Source organism: Thunnus maccoyii, chromosome 15 (genome assembly GCF_910596095.1).
Source record: "Thunnus maccoyii chromosome 15, fThuMac1.1, whole genome shotgun sequence".
Classification (NCBI taxonomy): Eukaryota; Metazoa; Chordata; class Actinopteri; order Scombriformes; family Scombridae; genus Thunnus; species Thunnus maccoyii.
Window position 1 is genome coordinate 13,235,035 of NC_056547.1, and position 16,589 is coordinate 13,251,623.

General features: G+C 41.1%; 3 protein-coding genes across 5 annotated transcripts; all 3 read left to right on the forward strand.

Annotated features, from left to right (window-relative positions):
• Window positions 1-155: 155 nt before the first annotated feature.
• s100a11 (S100 calcium binding protein A11) lies at window positions 156-3,901 on the forward strand. The gene is made up of 3 exons (XM_042436155.1): window positions 156-601; window positions 677-828; window positions 2,453-3,901. The coding sequence occupies exons 2-3, from the start codon at window positions 700-702 to the stop codon at window positions 2,585-2,587; spliced, it is 264 nt and encodes an 87-aa protein (XP_042292089.1). The 5' UTR covers window positions 156-601; window positions 677-699; the 3' UTR covers window positions 2,588-3,901.
• A 122-nt stretch (window positions 3,902-4,023) lies between these two features.
• On the forward strand, window positions 4,024-11,557 carry s100u (S100 calcium binding protein U). 2 transcript variants are annotated; one of them, XM_042436695.1, is made up of 3 exons: window positions 4,024-4,331; window positions 7,098-7,228; window positions 7,546-11,557. In XM_042436695.1, the coding sequence occupies exons 2-3, from the start codon at window positions 7,109-7,111 to the stop codon at window positions 8,104-8,106; spliced, it is 681 nt and encodes a 226-aa protein (XP_042292629.1). In that variant the 5' UTR covers window positions 4,024-4,331; window positions 7,098-7,108; the 3' UTR covers window positions 8,107-11,557. The 2 variants fall into 2 exon arrangements, with proteins under 2 accessions (XP_042292629.1, XP_042292630.1); XM_042436696.1 differs by lacking the exon at window positions 4,024-4,331 and adding an exon at window positions 5,384-5,469.
• A 191-nt stretch (window positions 11,558-11,748) lies between these two features.
• Window positions 11,749-14,028, forward strand: s100s (S100 calcium binding protein S). Of its 2 annotated transcripts, none has more exons than XM_042435414.1 (4): window positions 11,749-11,826; window positions 13,087-13,134; window positions 13,463-13,616; window positions 13,820-14,028. In XM_042435414.1, the coding sequence occupies exons 2-4, from the start codon at window positions 13,121-13,123 to the stop codon at window positions 14,006-14,008; spliced, it is 357 nt and encodes a 118-aa protein (XP_042291348.1). In that variant the 5' UTR covers window positions 11,749-11,826; window positions 13,087-13,120; the 3' UTR covers window positions 14,009-14,028. The 2 variants fall into 2 exon arrangements, with proteins under 2 accessions (XP_042291348.1, XP_042291349.1); XM_042435415.1 differs by having other exon boundaries at window positions 11,781-11,826; window positions 13,021-13,134.
• Window positions 14,029-16,589: the final 2,561 nt, after the last annotated feature.

A 16,589-nucleotide genomic window follows, 5' to 3' on the forward strand; every position in this document is an offset into this window, starting at 1 on the left:
GTTCAGCTTGTGCAGATGGATCCAAAACTGCAAAATATTTACCAGATAATCTAAAATAAAGTCACCAATGTCTATTTTTAATCTTTCTGCAGGTAATCCACACACATTTACTCCTGTAATTCCCAAATCTAACACATGAAACAGTGTGTGTTTGTCCTGAATACCACATTATTTGAGTCATGTTTTGTATAAACTAATTACTGCTTACACATGCATGATTCAGTGGCTTGATTAGAACGGCCTGACAATGACGTTATCTGTAAATCCCTCGCTCTGCAAACAAACAGAAAAAGTTTTGTCCCATCATCAGTACAGATTTGCCCTTTGTAGGACAGAGTAGCAGTTTTGTGTATGTTTGTGTAAAGCTGTGTATGTGTGCAGGTTTTTTTTTTTTAATGTGCATCCCCCAGGGTAGTGGAAATCTGGAAGAGATAAGGGCAGGTTTCCAGATGGGGGAGAAGAAGGCAGGTTAAGTGTTTTCCGCTGATGTCTGCATCAATGAATGAGGATGAAGCATATATATTGAGAGGGGTGATCGTCAGTTTGGACAGAGAAGGCTCTTGAGTATCTGCTCTTAACACGCCACACAGCATCTCAACAGGTGAGACCACATCCTCTCTTATTTCTTTACATCCGTATACTTCAATGCCAGAATGAAAGATTTTCTCTCTTCTAGGTAACGCCTCAACACAAACCATCATGGAAGCTGCCATCTGCACCCTTGTCACCCAGTTCAAGACATACGCCGGGAAAGACGGATCCTCCAGCACCCTGAGCAAAGAGGAATTCACCAACCTGGTGACCTCTCAGCTTCCCAACTATGTCAAGGTACATCTTACAAGTTGCTTTTAACTACTTTTCCTGCTGATATCTGATATCTTCTCGTCTTGAGGACATTCAGAAACCCATTAAGAAAACTGGGGATTATATATATGCACCATTATGGTTTTTGAGGCCTCAGGAGATGTAATCATATTTTTATAAAAGGGTAGGTTCACAATTTTAGGCTTCAGCAGTCTGAGTCAAATCAAGACTATTAGTTACGAAAATATGCACTTGATTTGAGTCATTTGACACTAATTTAGACTGCTGAAACCTCATACTAGCTTCAGATAAACTTCAGGATACATTTTTATACTCAAAACGAGGACTGTAGATTTTGTCCCCTGGTACTTACATTGAAACTACATTAGAAAGGGATCTTTGAATGGCCAGTATGAACAGAAGTAATGATCAGAGCAAGGACAACCTGTTTAAATGATCATATGGGCACCTTACATTTGTTTTAAGACAGACTTGAAAAAATTGTGAACCGATCCTTTGAGACACATTATGGTGGGAATATTAAGTTAACTGTAAACTCCACTGTAACCCTTCAATGAGAAATCTATTCTTGCTGCAACTTAGTTTTGCAGTTAACTTTCTCTAAGTTGAGAACAGTGTCACACTCATCATCATGTGAAAAAATCTACATTATGTTCTGTAAAATGTACAATTTATGCTCTGTGTTTAAAAAAAACACAAAATATTTAGTTTTAAGTGATTATGTTCACTTACATACAATTATTATACTATATTATATCACTTCCAGTTTACTATCACATGTACTTGCTGTGTGTTGGTGTCTGATATACAGTAGCTATGTGTCATATGCTATATGATCAACCATTTAGTGTATACAATGTCAAAATGATGCCTATTTTCCATCTCAAATTAGCAGTATATGATCTCTACTATAAGTCACTGCCTTGAAATGAAAGTTATTCAATAAGGACATGTCGCAGTAGGAAAAACACAAGTGTAAATAATCAAATTAATGATAGTTGAATTCACCTCTGGCTGCTTCAGTCTCAGGGTTTTGGTGTTGTGCGTGCTGGCTCACTATCACGCTGTCATGGCTTATTGGGACGCTTGAATACAACGAGGCCATTATTAATCTTACAATAACACCTGTGATTTTCCTACTAATGACGAGTCAAAGTGAAAAAGGCCATATTTGCTGTACAACGTTATGAAATGGAGAAAAGCAGACAGATCCATGTTTTTACTTAAATGGTTGTTTAGTTATCAAAATGTGATCCGTTAATTCAAAACATTTAAGTATGATGTACTAAATCTTACATATCTTACATTTCTGTACATATCTTAACACAGTGATCCTGAAAAGAGAAAATACTCAAAATATACTCACATATAAAGAATATACTGTACATTTTGTACTTTTAACAACATATATTAAGTAAAGTATTAAGTAAAAATACACATTAAATGTGTATTTTTAAGGGATTTTGTCGTAAGGAACCTTTGTGTGACTGTAAACAACTTCATTCTTCATCTGTATTTACTACTACACTCAACCAATAGGTGGCAGGACAGTCTCGCAGAGTTGTAGTTGTTGCAGCCCACTGAGAGCTTGTAATGATCAGGGTGTCTTCTCTGTGATCACCTACAGAATGCCAGCGACCCTGCATCGATCGACCAGCTCATGGGCTCTCTGGATGAAAACAACGATGGGGAGCTGACCTTCTCCGAGTTCTGGCAGCTGATTGGAAAACTGGCGAGCAAGCAGGGTGGCTTCGGCCAGTAGAGCTCTGCTTCTTCAGGCTTTTGAGCAGATTGTGTAACATCAATCAACTCAATCGAGCTGTCCAACTGTAATTTCAAAGGCACTTGAATTCTTTTTAGCACTCCACCAATGCCACATATGTAATTCTTTAGTTAGCCATTTGTCGAATGCTGGGAACTTTGAATTAAAGGCTTCGCTGTCTTGAACCCTCAGCCACCAACACTCTGTCTCTTGTCATTCATTCACTGCATGTCCACATTTTAGCAGGAGTGTGCAGCCTTGATTTAGGGTCCTGTAATCCTTCTGCTTCCACAACTACACCATGCAGACCATATCTTGTTCCACAGAGCTTCATAATGCCTGTACAAAGCTGCCTGTCCGAGCGTTAAGCCGCTGAGATGGAAAAGCAAAGCCTGGTCTTCACTGTCTGTCAATGAGCCTATAATGGGAATACATGTTCACCAAATGCATCCCATTATGTTTGTGAGGACTTATTTTGAGGCTTTGTAGTTGAATTACATTATGCTTGTTTAGCAGATAAATATGTTATAGTTATAATATTATGGTAATTTTGTGTTAATTCTGATGTCTAGACAGAGTTATGCGTGTTGGCTGGATCAGCAGCAGTTTTGTTTTAATTTTTGTGAGAGAGAAAAAAAGGTGCTGCTCACTGTTTCAGAAAATCTTTCAACAGATAAGAAAATGTGACCTTTGTATCCAAATTACACAGGTTAAGGTGCCAGTGAAGGGGGAGTGATGACGGGCAAATGAGTCAGCAGCAACAAAGAAAGGGAGAAAATGAGCAGCAGAGTACCCATCTAGTGTGGCCACAGGCCTGTGTGGACGACTCTGTATAGAGGAGTCCAATCACCGGGTCATCTGAAAGTGGAGGCTTGTGTCTCATTTATCCAGAAAAAGAAGCACCCATAGTAAGATTTAATCTTCAGAGGGAATTTAAAAAAAAAAAACTTGAAAGCCTTGACAAGAATCTGGCAAGACTGCTTTTACTGCTTGCACCACTTTCCTGGAGTCATTTCTTATTATTGTAAATGTCAGTTGGGAAAAGATTGAGCCTCTATCATTGCAAAATCTGTCTGTCTTCAAAAATATGATTCTGTTTATGTCTATTACTTTTGATGGTGGAAAACTGTGTCCCATTAATACATCTCTTTGTTGTTGGCAACAACCACAGGGACATACAGATGTGTAAAACAACTCCTCTATAAAAAGGATTGTAAAACACTGAATGATAATTTCAGTTACAAAGTTTTACCCTTAGAGACTCTATATTGGCATTTCAATAGTTGAAATACTTTTGAAAGCGACTGAGCCTTGTGCGGATGAAGTAATCCCACCCGCCCTGTCTCCTCGTCCCTGCAGATGAAGCCGCTCCAAGCCACAAGCCTGGCTAGTTGGCGTGAAACTGTGCAAATCACACATGACGCGAAACAGCTGGCCCATGAGCCAAAGATAATTCCAATAAAAACGGAGTAGAAGTGTTTTGATACACTTTTACTCCCTTCTCCTGCGCTCTTCCACATTCCCAATTCTCCCTCTCACTCTTCCAGGTACACGCCCTTTGACTTGTCAGGGGGAAAAGTTTTAAGGAAAGAAAAAAAAAAACCTAAATCACGGAAGAGATTCTGCAGTCCTACTAGTTTGGCAAGTTCTCTGGGCTCAAAGCAGCGTAGAAAGGCGGAGAAGAGGGCAGAAACTCAAATTTGCGCACATTTATACACTTCTCCTGTCCCGCAGACGATATACGGTGAGTTGAATGTGTCTTTCTGGATTCTTACACGTTTCTCCTCCGTATAAGCAATGTATTTGCTCATCGTTTTTGCCACGTTTCGTTATACTCTTGCAAGAGCCATCCCATGAAACTTGGCCGCCGTCTGACTGCAGGACGTTTTCAATGACTGCAGTTCTCAGAAGTTTTTAGGCTCACGTTGCACTTTTATGAAAGAGTAAATGATAATAGTTAGTAGCTCGTATGTGTTTTTATTTACGTTTACTTTTACGGTTTTGTCGGCCTTCTTTGATTGCCATATGCTCTCCCTTTCTCTCTCTCTTTCTCTCTGCTCGGAAAGATATTTGATATTTTGATGTAGATCAGTTGTCAAGTTGTCGATCAAATGCATCCAGCCCATCAAAAATTGAAATGACTTGAGGTGACAGAGAGTTGAGTTTAAACATAGTATATCCAGTGGACACGCGTATCGCGCGTAAAAACCCATTTTTTGCGCAAAATCAACATTTTGCGCACAATATGCTTTCTATAAAGAGGCCCACAAGAGTGACAAATTGGCTATATGTGTGGATTTTTTTGAGGGGGGGAGGAGGGGGGGCTGTGTTGCTTATGACAACCTCTTAAAATTCTGTTTTTCAATATTTGAACTAGGATGTGGTGTTAATGATTAAGTTTGACAGATCTGGTGCTTGTTAATAATGTTGTGCTCACGTTTGAACGTTCACTCGTGTGTATTTCCAAACATATCTGAGGATTTAGAAGAAAGACAGCCGCGGTACGTCTGCTGCCTGCAATTTACAGCCACAACCTAACTTGTTCCTCTGTTAATATTTTATGCCACACGAGCGGTAGTATTGTCATTACTCTGCGCACATACCGTATCACATTCGCCCATTTGGAAACGCAACACTCCATCTCCTTTTGGGCTCTTGGGGGAAACGGGAAACCTCTGGTTGTAGGCCTGTATATTTAATTATTTGCGCAGTTGTTTTGGGGCCTTTTAAGAAAAATACCTGGGATTAGTTTGTCCTCTGAGTGGGACAAGATGAAGCTCTGACGTGGGCCGGGTGATGCAAGCCTCGAATTCATTTGTCGAAATTGGGGCACGTGTTTGGACTGTGTCCAAGCAGGCAACAACCATAAGACAGGCCACTTGGTAAATAATGAATGTGAGAATAGACAGAATTGTCAATCCAATAATAGAAGAAATGTCGTTGCTGTTTATTTTTGGTTAGGACGCACAGGAGAGCAAGTTAAGGCGCTGGTGTGTTCAGGCTTCAGAGGGTGTGTCACCGGTGCAGGAAGAAGTCCCCTAAGGTTCCTACATAGGGATCTGTGTGTAGCATATGACAAAAACTGACAAAAATAGACAGAAAGTTAAAAAGTAGCGTCAATCTAACATTTATACAGCTTAATTGCTTGCTTATTACATTATTACTCTTGTTCACTGATAGCTGTATTGCCAATCTGATGAGATAGGCTCACTCTGCATGCAAACTTGTGGAGTAGTTCTCATGTGGTGGCAGAGTGCGTCAGAGCAGGACACTTAGAGATCAGTAGGTCAATGAGTAAAATCTGAAAGGGGTCTTGTGAAATTTTAGATTTTAATGGCCCTATGCTACAGTGTCATGGCTCTCTAATTGGCCGTGGCTTGTGGTGACTGCTGCAGAGAAAATGCACGGTTGGAGGGTGCTTGAGTGTGACACGTACTTCAGTAACTGAGATACTAATTTGCTGTCTACAAATGACCACTCAGCGGACATGAGCAAGGCGGCGTCCTGTTGAAACCAGGAGCCGTTGCAGTGTTGTTTGCTCTGCTGCATTTGAATACTGAAGCTGACAGACTTGTACAGTTGCTTTGAACATATCCTCTCATAGCTTTGGGGCAAACTAGCTCGGAGTTGGCCTGTAAATTCCTGTCTAAGTGATCTCCACAGACAGCAATGAATGGAATTCCTGTAAGGATGTGTCACCTACTGGCATGTTTTACATTTTGAGCAATGTTGTAAAACAAAGGTGGTGAATTATCTTTAGATCTGCCTAGACCTACATTTATGATTGCATCTACCGGATATATAAGTCACCTACTGATACTCAAATAATGATGCAAGCTTTTAATGAAAGGAAATCAGCTGCTGTTCAGTATCGAGCCTCACTGTCAAATACATCCGGATGCGTGTATCTGTGTGTGGAACAGTGTGAAGGCAGTGGCTTGAGGAGAAGAAAAGGCCAGAGAGGGCGGATGAGACAGTGGCAGGCAAAGGAAGAGAGAGTGGCACCGTAAAAGAGATAGGCAGCTGGTGAGAGAGAAAGAAAGAGAAAGAGAGAGAGATAGACAAGAGCAGACAGGGACTAGGTAATCCCTTAGGTAATCTGAAGCCTAGTCCCCTCGGTAGCTTCAGTAGATCAGATGACCTATCAAAGATCAGAACTTCCATTGTGCATCGCAGCTTGTCTCTCAATCAGACTCCCTCTCACCCTCTCCGCTTATCTCACGTCACTGTCCCTCCCTTAATGCGGCTCCAGACTCAACACCTGAAACGAAAGGCCTCGCAGGGACATGGAGGAGATCCACTGTTTCATTTTCCACTGGATGTGCCCTTCACTTGAATGCTTTTCCAATCAGACTATCCTGAAGTTTCCTCCCTTACAGCACGCAATAACAGCGACAAGTTTAATCACTATCTATCTATCTATCTATCTATCTATCTATCTATCTATCTATCTATCTATCTATCTATCTCACACCACTCTTTTGACCTTTTGACCTCTCTCTTTTCCCAGAAAGAGGAGTCATGGAGGCAGCCATTCAGACCGTGGTGAAGGTCTTCCTGAAGTCAACCAAGGGAAAGGAGAGTCTAGGACCAAAAGAGTTCCAGGGCCTCGTCAAGAGCCAGCTCAGCAACATCCTGTCGGTTAGGAAATCTTCATTGACCCTTTCTGATATATTACCAACACTTGCATTATGTAACCACCTCACAGAAGGGACACAGTAGTCTTGTGTTAGCACTGGCCCAGTCTTAAACGTGACCATTGGTGGTGTAATATGTGAATACGCAAAGTGATCTGATATGATAGAATGACATACATCAGCATTATAATGTAAGTAGAGTCACCGATGGAGTATCATTTACAAATCGTGTCTGGTGATGTCACCAGTAAGAGTCCAGGTAGGAATACAGTGCACTCGTCATCATGCTTGATTGTCTCATGGTTCTGTGTGCCCACCCAGGACACAGAGAGCAAGGAGGCGGTCAACAACATGGGCCAGGGACTGGATGCTAACAAAGATGGCAAGGTTGGCTTTGAGGAGTACATGAAGCTGGTCGGCTACCTGGCGGTCTCGCTCAGCGAGCAGCGTGTCCTTGCCAAAGATGAGGAGCCTGCCCAAAACTCTGCATCCGGACAAGTGGCACAAAGCGTCCCGGACAAAGAGGAGGAGAAGCCAGAGGCAAACGCAGAGGCAAAGGTGGAAGCAAAGCCAGAGGTGAAGGAAGAGGCGAAGGCAGAAGCAACTGCAGAAGTAAAGATAGAACCAAAAGCAGACGGAAATGTAGATATTAAGGTTGAAGCAAAGGCAGAAGGAGAGACGCAGCCCGAAGCAGCAAAGGAGGAGGAGAAGCCAGTGGCGGTAGTGGAAGCAGCGGCAGATGCGGCTGGAGTGGCGGTGGAAGAGGCAGTGAAAGAGGTGGAGAAGGTGGAGGAGACAGAAAAGGTGGAGGAAGCTACGAAGGAGGCGGCTGCAGCTGGGGAGGAAGATGGGGAAAAGAAGACAGAGGAGGCGACCTCATAGGGGACAATCCATTCCTCTATCTGAATCACACTACACGCTTACATTCAACACTACATAAAACACAGCATTAACATTGCTAAAAATAAGTTTTAAGCCACTAAAGATTTTTTTTTCCAAGTACTCACAACTTTGAAATACAAAATATCGGTAAAAGTACAAACATTACAAACCCAGCTCTGAAGAAACCCCATTCCTCCTATATGATAAATAATACATGTACATGACATTAGAGTTATTACTTTGTACTACTACTTACCACTATGTTCATATGTACAGCATGTGCATCCCACTATATAGCACATTTACCTCATTATGATAATACTATGATAGCATGCAGATGCTCATTATCATGTGCATGCCGTATCCCTGTGAAAACCTTACTGCAAAGTATGATTCCCCTGCTGCAGCACACTGACACACATGACCTCATTGTCACTGTATGTTAACACACCACTGCAGACAAGGTGTTCAGTTTAAATCCCGTCCTCTACCCACTTTTGCCTCTGTCTGGGTCTTTTCTTCTACAGCTGTGCCATGCATCTGCAGTATACACCTTACTGAGCGCTAATGGCTTAAAGGAATAGTTTGACATTTTGGGAAATTTGTTTATTAGCTTTCTTAACAAGACTTAAAGACTCTCATATGTGTCAGTTGAATATAATGCTGCACCCGGTAGCCTGTTAGCTTAGCTTAGTATAAAGACTGGAAACCGGGCAAAACAGCTAGTTTGGCTCTGTCTGAAGGTAACAATGTCACTAATTATCTCATTATATCTTGTTGTTTACTCTTTTGTATAGATGTTGAATGTTGAACTATTCCTTTAATGGTTGCATGAAAATCCTGTCCATAACACTAGCTACATCAGTTAACATATTTTCCCCTTTCAACTCACAATGCTCTGGAGCTGATTTGGCATGACAATAAACAAATTGTTTTGCTGAGGTGTTGCATTACTGACGCTCATCTTTAATTGTGTACTTTCTGCCCCATCACACCCTCCCCTCCTCATCTTTCTACTCTACAGTGTGGGCTCTCTGTCTCTCTTTTTCCCAGAAAGGTTCACTTCAACTGGAACCTGCCATATATTTTCTTCACTCATAGTCAGTCATTGAATAGGAACTGGAAGATCAGGTGTGGCCCTTGGCTAAATAATTAAGATTCAAGGATGGAATTCATACCAAATGACCCTTATGGTCAAAGGGGGAGCCAAAAATAGTCCCATGGAAGTGGGCTGGGGAGAGACAAGTGCTGAGCCAGTCAGAGAACGTGTTTGTGCAACCAAATCCACTTGGATTAGAACGGGTGGAGAAGAACAAGATGTCAAGAAAATCAAGAAACACATAACAAGTGTTGCTTGGCGGCTGTTTTTATCTCATGTACTTTATGATACAATTATGCTTTTATTGCGTCTGCCAAAAGATGGCATTTAAATAGTCAGATTCTTTTCATTGAACCATAAAGATGCTGGATAGTAAAGTATATGAAGGGACTGGATAGTGGTGGAGCAGCAATGAAAAGGCCTGAGCAGAAACTTGACTTTTGTTTCAGACGATCTCTTTAAAATTTGCTCATTGTTTTGCTTGTTTTCCGCTGGTTCTAACACCAGTTGTTCAGGTTTGCACATTTGTTTGCCGGTCACAGCTAGTTTTAAAGACCCTGTTTGACCTGCAACTGGATCTTTGATTCCCCGGCATTGGGAAACTGCTGGATAAGGTATTTGATGGTTAACACACCCTGGGACACAAACAATAAGATGAAAGTAATCCCGGGCTGCAGTGATCCTGCCCATCAGACAAGGTGGTAGTGTCAGAGGGATTGTTTTATTGTCAGAGGTTGAAGAACTGAGCCATCAATATGAATCTATGTGGTGTGATCTTTTACAACAGGCTAATACATAAAGACATTGCATGCTATCAGAAACGTATTTGCTAGATATTGCCATTGTATCATTGTATTACCATTATTATTGTGGCCATTATTTAAGTTCTACATGGCCTTGAATTTTTGCTACCACTTTATATTTAACTCTTCCTTTGGACCACTATGGAGATCACTTGAAAAACTTAGTTCTTTGTCACATTATATGCAATTTGTTAATTACAATTTCATGATCTGTAAATTGTCTGGCCATCAATAATGCAGCCATGAGAAAATGGCTCGTGTTGCAAGCCTGCTAAGTTATAGGTCTAACTGGCCGGCCAGCCACATAGTGCTTTAGTCACATTCTGGGCACATTACCAAATGTGCACCTTATGCACCGAAACAGCACCTGGCACTTGAAACAGCTCAGCAGCAAAATGGGCAAGACAAATAAACCTGAGTCATGTGGTCACCCTGCCCCACTGCGACACTCCCATTGTAAATACTCATTTACACTTTCTGCTCAGCCTTTATACTCGTAGTGCTACATTTCCTGCATGGGCTATGGTGACTAACAACCTTATTGGACATTAGGGGCTATTTAGACTATTTTATTATTGCTTTTATTATATTCTTTTTTATATATATCAAAATACTTCTCGTATCAAGGTACTTTCTGTAACTAATGGTAACATATCACTCTCTTGCACCATCTACAGCTAGCTCTCTGTTCAACATGTACATAGGCCTGAGGCACTTGCATCTTGTATATACATATATATATACTGGAAAGCTGCATAGCTTATTTGCTGTCCCCCATAGGCCAGGCATGTTTAAACACGCTGCAGTTTTTTTAATCACTCCTCTCTGCTTTCTATGCTCTCAAAATAATGATAAGAAGAAACTGGATCAATGAAAATTCACTTCAAGAGGCATGTTTTAAATGTACTTGACTTGCACTACCAACTGATTGCTGGAATTTGCAGTAAACACACTTGGGTCAAACATTATCTGGGAATAATTTTATTTGTATTTTAACCTATTTGGATTATCAGGTGGACACAGTGAGTTATAAGGGCTTTTTTTCAGAGAGGTTGAACCGTCTGAACCGGCAGTAATGTTACTCTCCCATAGTGTAAACTCCACCCAACCCTAACTCCTTGTAGATTAAAAACATGCTGGAACGTAACGCGGCAGATTTGCAACAGGGAGTGTTTACAGCCAGATTATCGTTGCCACACAATGAGTCTCATTCATTCAGAGACACATAGATAAAGAGAATCCTCCAAGTGTACATACAAGTATATGGAGGTTCTTTTTTAAGGCTCATTGGGTCAAATTGTTATGCGATTATGGGACCATTCCCAGGGTATTGCGCAGGCTTGTGTCATTGTGTGTTGATGTACTCTGTTTATTTCCTGCCAAGTACTAGAGGGTGTGTGTGAGTTTAGCAATCGGACTCATTTCAGTCCACTGTCATCTCCAGGAAACTCCGCTATTTCAACTTCATATGTAATAGCTGTATCATTTTTTTTGCTTAATCTATGCAACATGTGTAATGGCTAATATTGAATAAAACTGTGACAACGTATTTTTGTTTGTGCGCCATGTGTGTGTGTGTGTGTTTATCTGCTTGCAAGCATGTGAGTGAGTTGTATGGATGTGATGGAGAGAGGAAGGTTGTGAAACAGAAGCAGGTATGTAAGCGGGTATAGGAGTTTTGGGGGGAGGAGGAGGAGGAGGAGGAATTGGGACAGGTGATATTTAAGCCACTGGCAAACTCTCTCCCCATCCATCTCTGCCTTGGCTCTGTCCCCTGCACCTCTTCAAAGACAAAGGAGGCCCTCCATCAACACTCAGGTAAGACAGACAACTTGGAGGGGTTGCTTCATTGTACTTTCTCCTCTGTATCTGATGGTTTTCTTGTAGAGTAATAAAGTATTTTATGTGCCTTTATCAAAAACCTTTGGAGAATTAAGAGCAGCGGGTAGTGGACACTCATCTGAAGACCTGCAAACAAAACTGACGGCGTCGTTTGAAGATTTTTGTTTGATGTGCAAGCTCTGAAAAGAGCATGACAGGAAAATTATACTTCAATGAAATATGGAAATAAGTGTTTAAAGCAGTGTTAAGAAATAACAAAAGCTGGCGTTAATGTATGATCATGTATGATAAATGCATGACTTGCAACTAATAGCAGGTATGGATAAACAGATCAGTTAGTACATATTTTATCCTGCTCCGTGAAATTGACTCAGCCTGCTTTTTTGGGACCATGTTTTTAACTTAATACGTCACTCAACGTGGATATTACTCCTTCATTAACATTACATAGTGCATATGCATTATTACCATACTCAATATTGTGTTACTGATAGCATTTTTCGTCTCCATGGTTTCCTATTGTATTGTGTCAGTCACTGAGACAGATGACCCCTATAGATTTTCCAACTAGCCAGCTTTGGTGTCCACTCGCCTGCTCTTTTGTCCCTGCTGACTACAACTCTGACCTCTCCAGTACAATGCTCACGCAGCATGATGGCAGGCAATAACCGATGACTGACATTAGCATCCCGGTCTCCTTTTGTAATAGCTGTAATAGTTAATAAATCATGCACAGGAAGATTGATAGGTTGATTGTCACCCTCAGTATTGTGTGCAATATGGATTAGACTTAATATAGATTCATAGATTCTATTTTTGTCCTGAAAAGAGCCTAAACTGTTAACTTTGATTGAAAGTTGGGTGACTGACTGAGTGTGGAAGTGAATGAATGACCTTATCTGTATGCACAGTATATTTGCACAAGGCAGTGTATACACTGATACCTCAGGCTCTGAAAGTGATTACCAGATGAATTTTGTGTCGGCTGTTACATGACATGTTTTACATTGAAACCCCTTTTTACTGACACTGTATTGACAATTGTTACATGCATTACCAATTCAGCTTACAATAGCAATTACCTAAGGACAAAAGTAACTACTTTTTTTATATGCAGCTCGAGGTGACATGAAGTGTGCTTTTCTTTTTTTTTTTTTTACACATTAAGAGAAAAAGTCTTTAACACTCAAACTCTGCATCGTTGACAGTGACTTATCTGTGTCTGTGTGTGCACAGTCTCCCCTACGCGCCCAGCACAAGAAGCTCCAAGATGCCGGACACAATGTGTGTAAGATTGTTCGAAAGCCTTTCCAAAGTATTTTCCATCTTTCCATCCAAACATCTGAAATGTAAAACCCAGTAAAGTCACGCACACACACACACAGTGACCAGAATACTTAAATTAGGGTCAGTAGTAGCTTCTGCACTACACACAGAGCATTATTAGACCCCTAGAAATGGGGAAAACCCCTCTGCTTTGGTTTCCTTCACTCTATCACTTTGTCTTGGTGGTGGCTTCACCCTTGATTGCTATGTGACCGCACATGCAGCTGGGGCTGGAGCGGGCATTTTGTGGCAGATTCTGACCTTTTTGACCTGATACCCTTTCCAGCATGTCCAAGGAGCCCAGTTCCAACCTGGAGAGTGCCATGCAGATGCTCATAAAAACCTTCCACAAGTACTCAGGGAAGGAAGGCGACAAGTACACACTGAGCAGGGGTGAACTGAAGGAGCTGCTACTAGAGGAGCTGGGGAGCTACTTAGGGGTAAGAGAAGTATGCGGCTGTACGCTGACACACTTGCAAATATGCATTGATACTCTGACACACAAGTGAAGGTATGCACTCACATACTCTGACTCACAAGTACAGGCAGGCCTGTGCAGTGATGTATGCCCACACACACACACACGAAACAGAGCACACATTCTTAACTCTCTCTCTTTTTCTCTGTGTTCCCCCACTGACAGAACTCCAAAGATAATGAAGCAGTTGAGAAGGTGATGAACGACTTGGACGCCAACAACGATGGGGAGGTGGACTTCACCGAGTTCATCATCCTGATGGGCGCCCTCACAGTCGCCTGCAATGACTTCTTCCTGGAGTTCAAAACAGATGAGAAACCAAAAGACAGCGAGACGGCAGAGAAGAAAGATTGAGTCAGTTAGAGAGAGAGCAAGGGGAGAAAAGTGGGAGGGAGAGGAGGAAAGAGGGAGAAGAAGAGGAGGAGGGGAAAAGAGCTGTAAATCAAGAAAGATAGGGGACAGAGTTGCAATGGATTTTTGATCTTATGCAATTTGTAAATACTACAAGTACAACATGTGATTGCGTGGCTGAGGGAAGTGGTCCAGCAGATAGTTTGTGGGTTCACAGAACATGGGGAATTCAGCAGGAGTAGTTTTTTTCCCCCCTCTGCAACAGTTTTTCATACCACAGCATATCCGGAGCTAGTTGCACTGTTCTCCGAGCAGTGAGTGACTTAACGTATAGTAGAGGTTTTATCTCGACTTCAACTTTCAACTCAAATTAGGCAGATTGGGCTGTTTCTTATAAGTTCTGAATATGGCACTGAAGAGAAAAGAAGTTAAGGTTTTTGCAGAATGCATTTCTTGCACATGAATAATTTGTGAACATATATTAAGTTACAGATTATCATATTATTGTACTGTATGTACTCAGTGTTGAATAATAGAATATGATTTATCCCCTTTCTTGCGCCTATTTTGTAATCTTTTTTTGGTAATAACCAGTGCATTCTTCAAAATATTAAACATGGCATTTAACCAACTATCAAGTGTTGTCTGTTCAGTTTAGCACAATTCAAAATCCTTCATACAACACAAGTGTTCGTCCACATGTAAAGCATGAATCGCCGCACCTGGAAATCAAGTTGAATGGTGCAAGGAGAAACAATGTCAGCAAACTGTGAGTGTGTGTCGGCGTGTAAGCGGCTGTGTCTCTCCATGTGTCTGTTTGTGTGTGTGTGTGTGTGTATTGGGGATTCCCACAGAGTAAACTGCTCCAGCTCACACATCCTGCCAACAATATCCTGCAAGTCTTGTTCCACTAGATATAAGCTGACCCAGATGTTTGACTTGGATCTGCATGGAAAACTTCTTCAAAAGAGAGTCAGAGGGAAGAGAGAAAGAGCAAAAGAAAGAAAGAAAGAAAGAAAGAGAGAGAGAGAGAGAGAGAGAGAGAGAGAGAGAGAGAGGGTGTGAGGGAAGATAAAGAGTGTTTATGTGAATCTGTATGTGTCTGTGTGTTTGTGAATAAAGGAAAGACAGCGAAGGCAGGGAATGAATCCAATTTATGGACTACATCAGTCAAGTATGTAGCTTGGAAAGCAGTGGTATAATCACAGAGGAATGCTCAAGTTGCTGTGACTGTGAGCACACTTAATGTCCTTCAGTGTCTCTCTCACACACACAGATCAGTAAATCAACACCTCATTGGCTTTTACAACTGCTCGTCAGCTTTAAAATATGACCGAGGAAGAAATGCTGAGCGGCTCAATCACAGATCCTCTTCTTCACTTCTGGGTGTAATCGTGCTTGAACACTGATGAGCTTAAATGGCTCCTCTTCTTACCTTCAGCAATATTAAGAAACTGACTCCAGGTCAGCCATCATCTATGGGCGGGGTTCAGCCTATCTGCTTTAACTCCTCGGCCTCCACAGTGTTCTCCAAAGGCGTCCTCTGATTGGGTGGTTTGAATATTTGAGCTCTACATGTACAGCCTGCAGATAGGTAACGATTCAAAACAATAGCGTCAGTGTTTGTTAACTCTGTTGTAGCCTGAAGGGAAGCAAACAACCTGTTATGTCAGTTATCAGCCTACTTTCTCATTCCAAAGGACCAATAAATCAATTGTTTTCATGAGGGACAAAAGGAGGTAGAAAAAATAATGGAGGAATGTGTAAGGTTCAGTGCCAATTAGCTTTATTTGTCACATATAAAATGTGAGTTTTCAAGGCAACATGAGGCAACAAATAGCACCAAAGAAGTCAAATAGTCTGTTCCCTATAGCTTCAGGTGTGTTGGTTAAAAAAAGGAAATTATTTAATATGCTAAGGGGAAGAGTACTCTCAGCAGAATGTACTTCTAGTATCAAAAGTATTTTATGTTCTGTAGAAAAATAGATCCAGTGGGTAAAAGATTACATAGATTTTTTAGATTTTTTAGATTTTTAATAGTGATGTACCAATGAATAAGTAGAATTTGAATTTGGTAGCTGGTTGGGTCAACTATTTTATATACAGTTAGCTAGTTTAGTCCAGTGGTTTCCAACCTAGGGGTCAGGTCCCTTCCAAAGCGTCACTAGATAAATCTGAGGTGTCGTGAGATGATTAATGTTGTAGGAAAGAAGAAAAAACAAAAGTTGCTACTTATATTTACACTAATTTCGAGAGTTTTCTTTCATGTGTGCTTTTTTATTTAAATAAAACCATCTAATAAGTTTAGAAAGGAAATGTAGTGTTTGATGGAGCTACTAACAACTCATAAACATCTGTAGAGATCCCAACTGCACACAGATGTTTTAAGGAGGGGTACAAGCCAAAAACCACAGCTTTAATCTTTCACGGTGATTTGTATTTTATAAGCTGATCACATGTGTTTTTTTTAGAATCTTAGTCTGAAAAGTAACCAGTTACCACAGCTGTCATAATGCATTATCAAATAATCCCTTAATGATCGGTATTACCAGGAGGAATGGTTACAGCAAGAAAAACCTGTTTC

Excerpts from the sequence above, each read along its gene's own strand:
- s100a11 (XM_042436155.1), top strand. The coding sequence starts at position 700 with ATGGAAGCTGCCATCTGCACCCTTGTCACCCAGTTCAAGACATACGCC. Across the intron at positions 829-2,452 it reads AGCTTCCCAACTATGTCAAG|AATGCCAGCGACCCTGCATC; the intron begins GTACATCTTACA and ends GATCACCTACAG.
- s100u (XM_042436695.1), top strand. The coding sequence starts at position 7,109 with ATGGAGGCAGCCATTCAGACCGTGGTGAAGGTCTTCCTGAAGTCAACC. Across the intron at positions 7,229-7,545 it reads AGCTCAGCAACATCCTGTCG|GACACAGAGAGCAAGGAGGC; the intron begins GTTAGGAAATCT and ends GTGCCCACCCAG.
- s100s (XM_042435414.1), top strand. Across the intron at positions 13,617-13,819 it reads AGCTGGGGAGCTACTTAGGG|AACTCCAAAGATAATGAAGC; the intron begins GTAAGAGAAGTA and ends CCCCACTGACAG.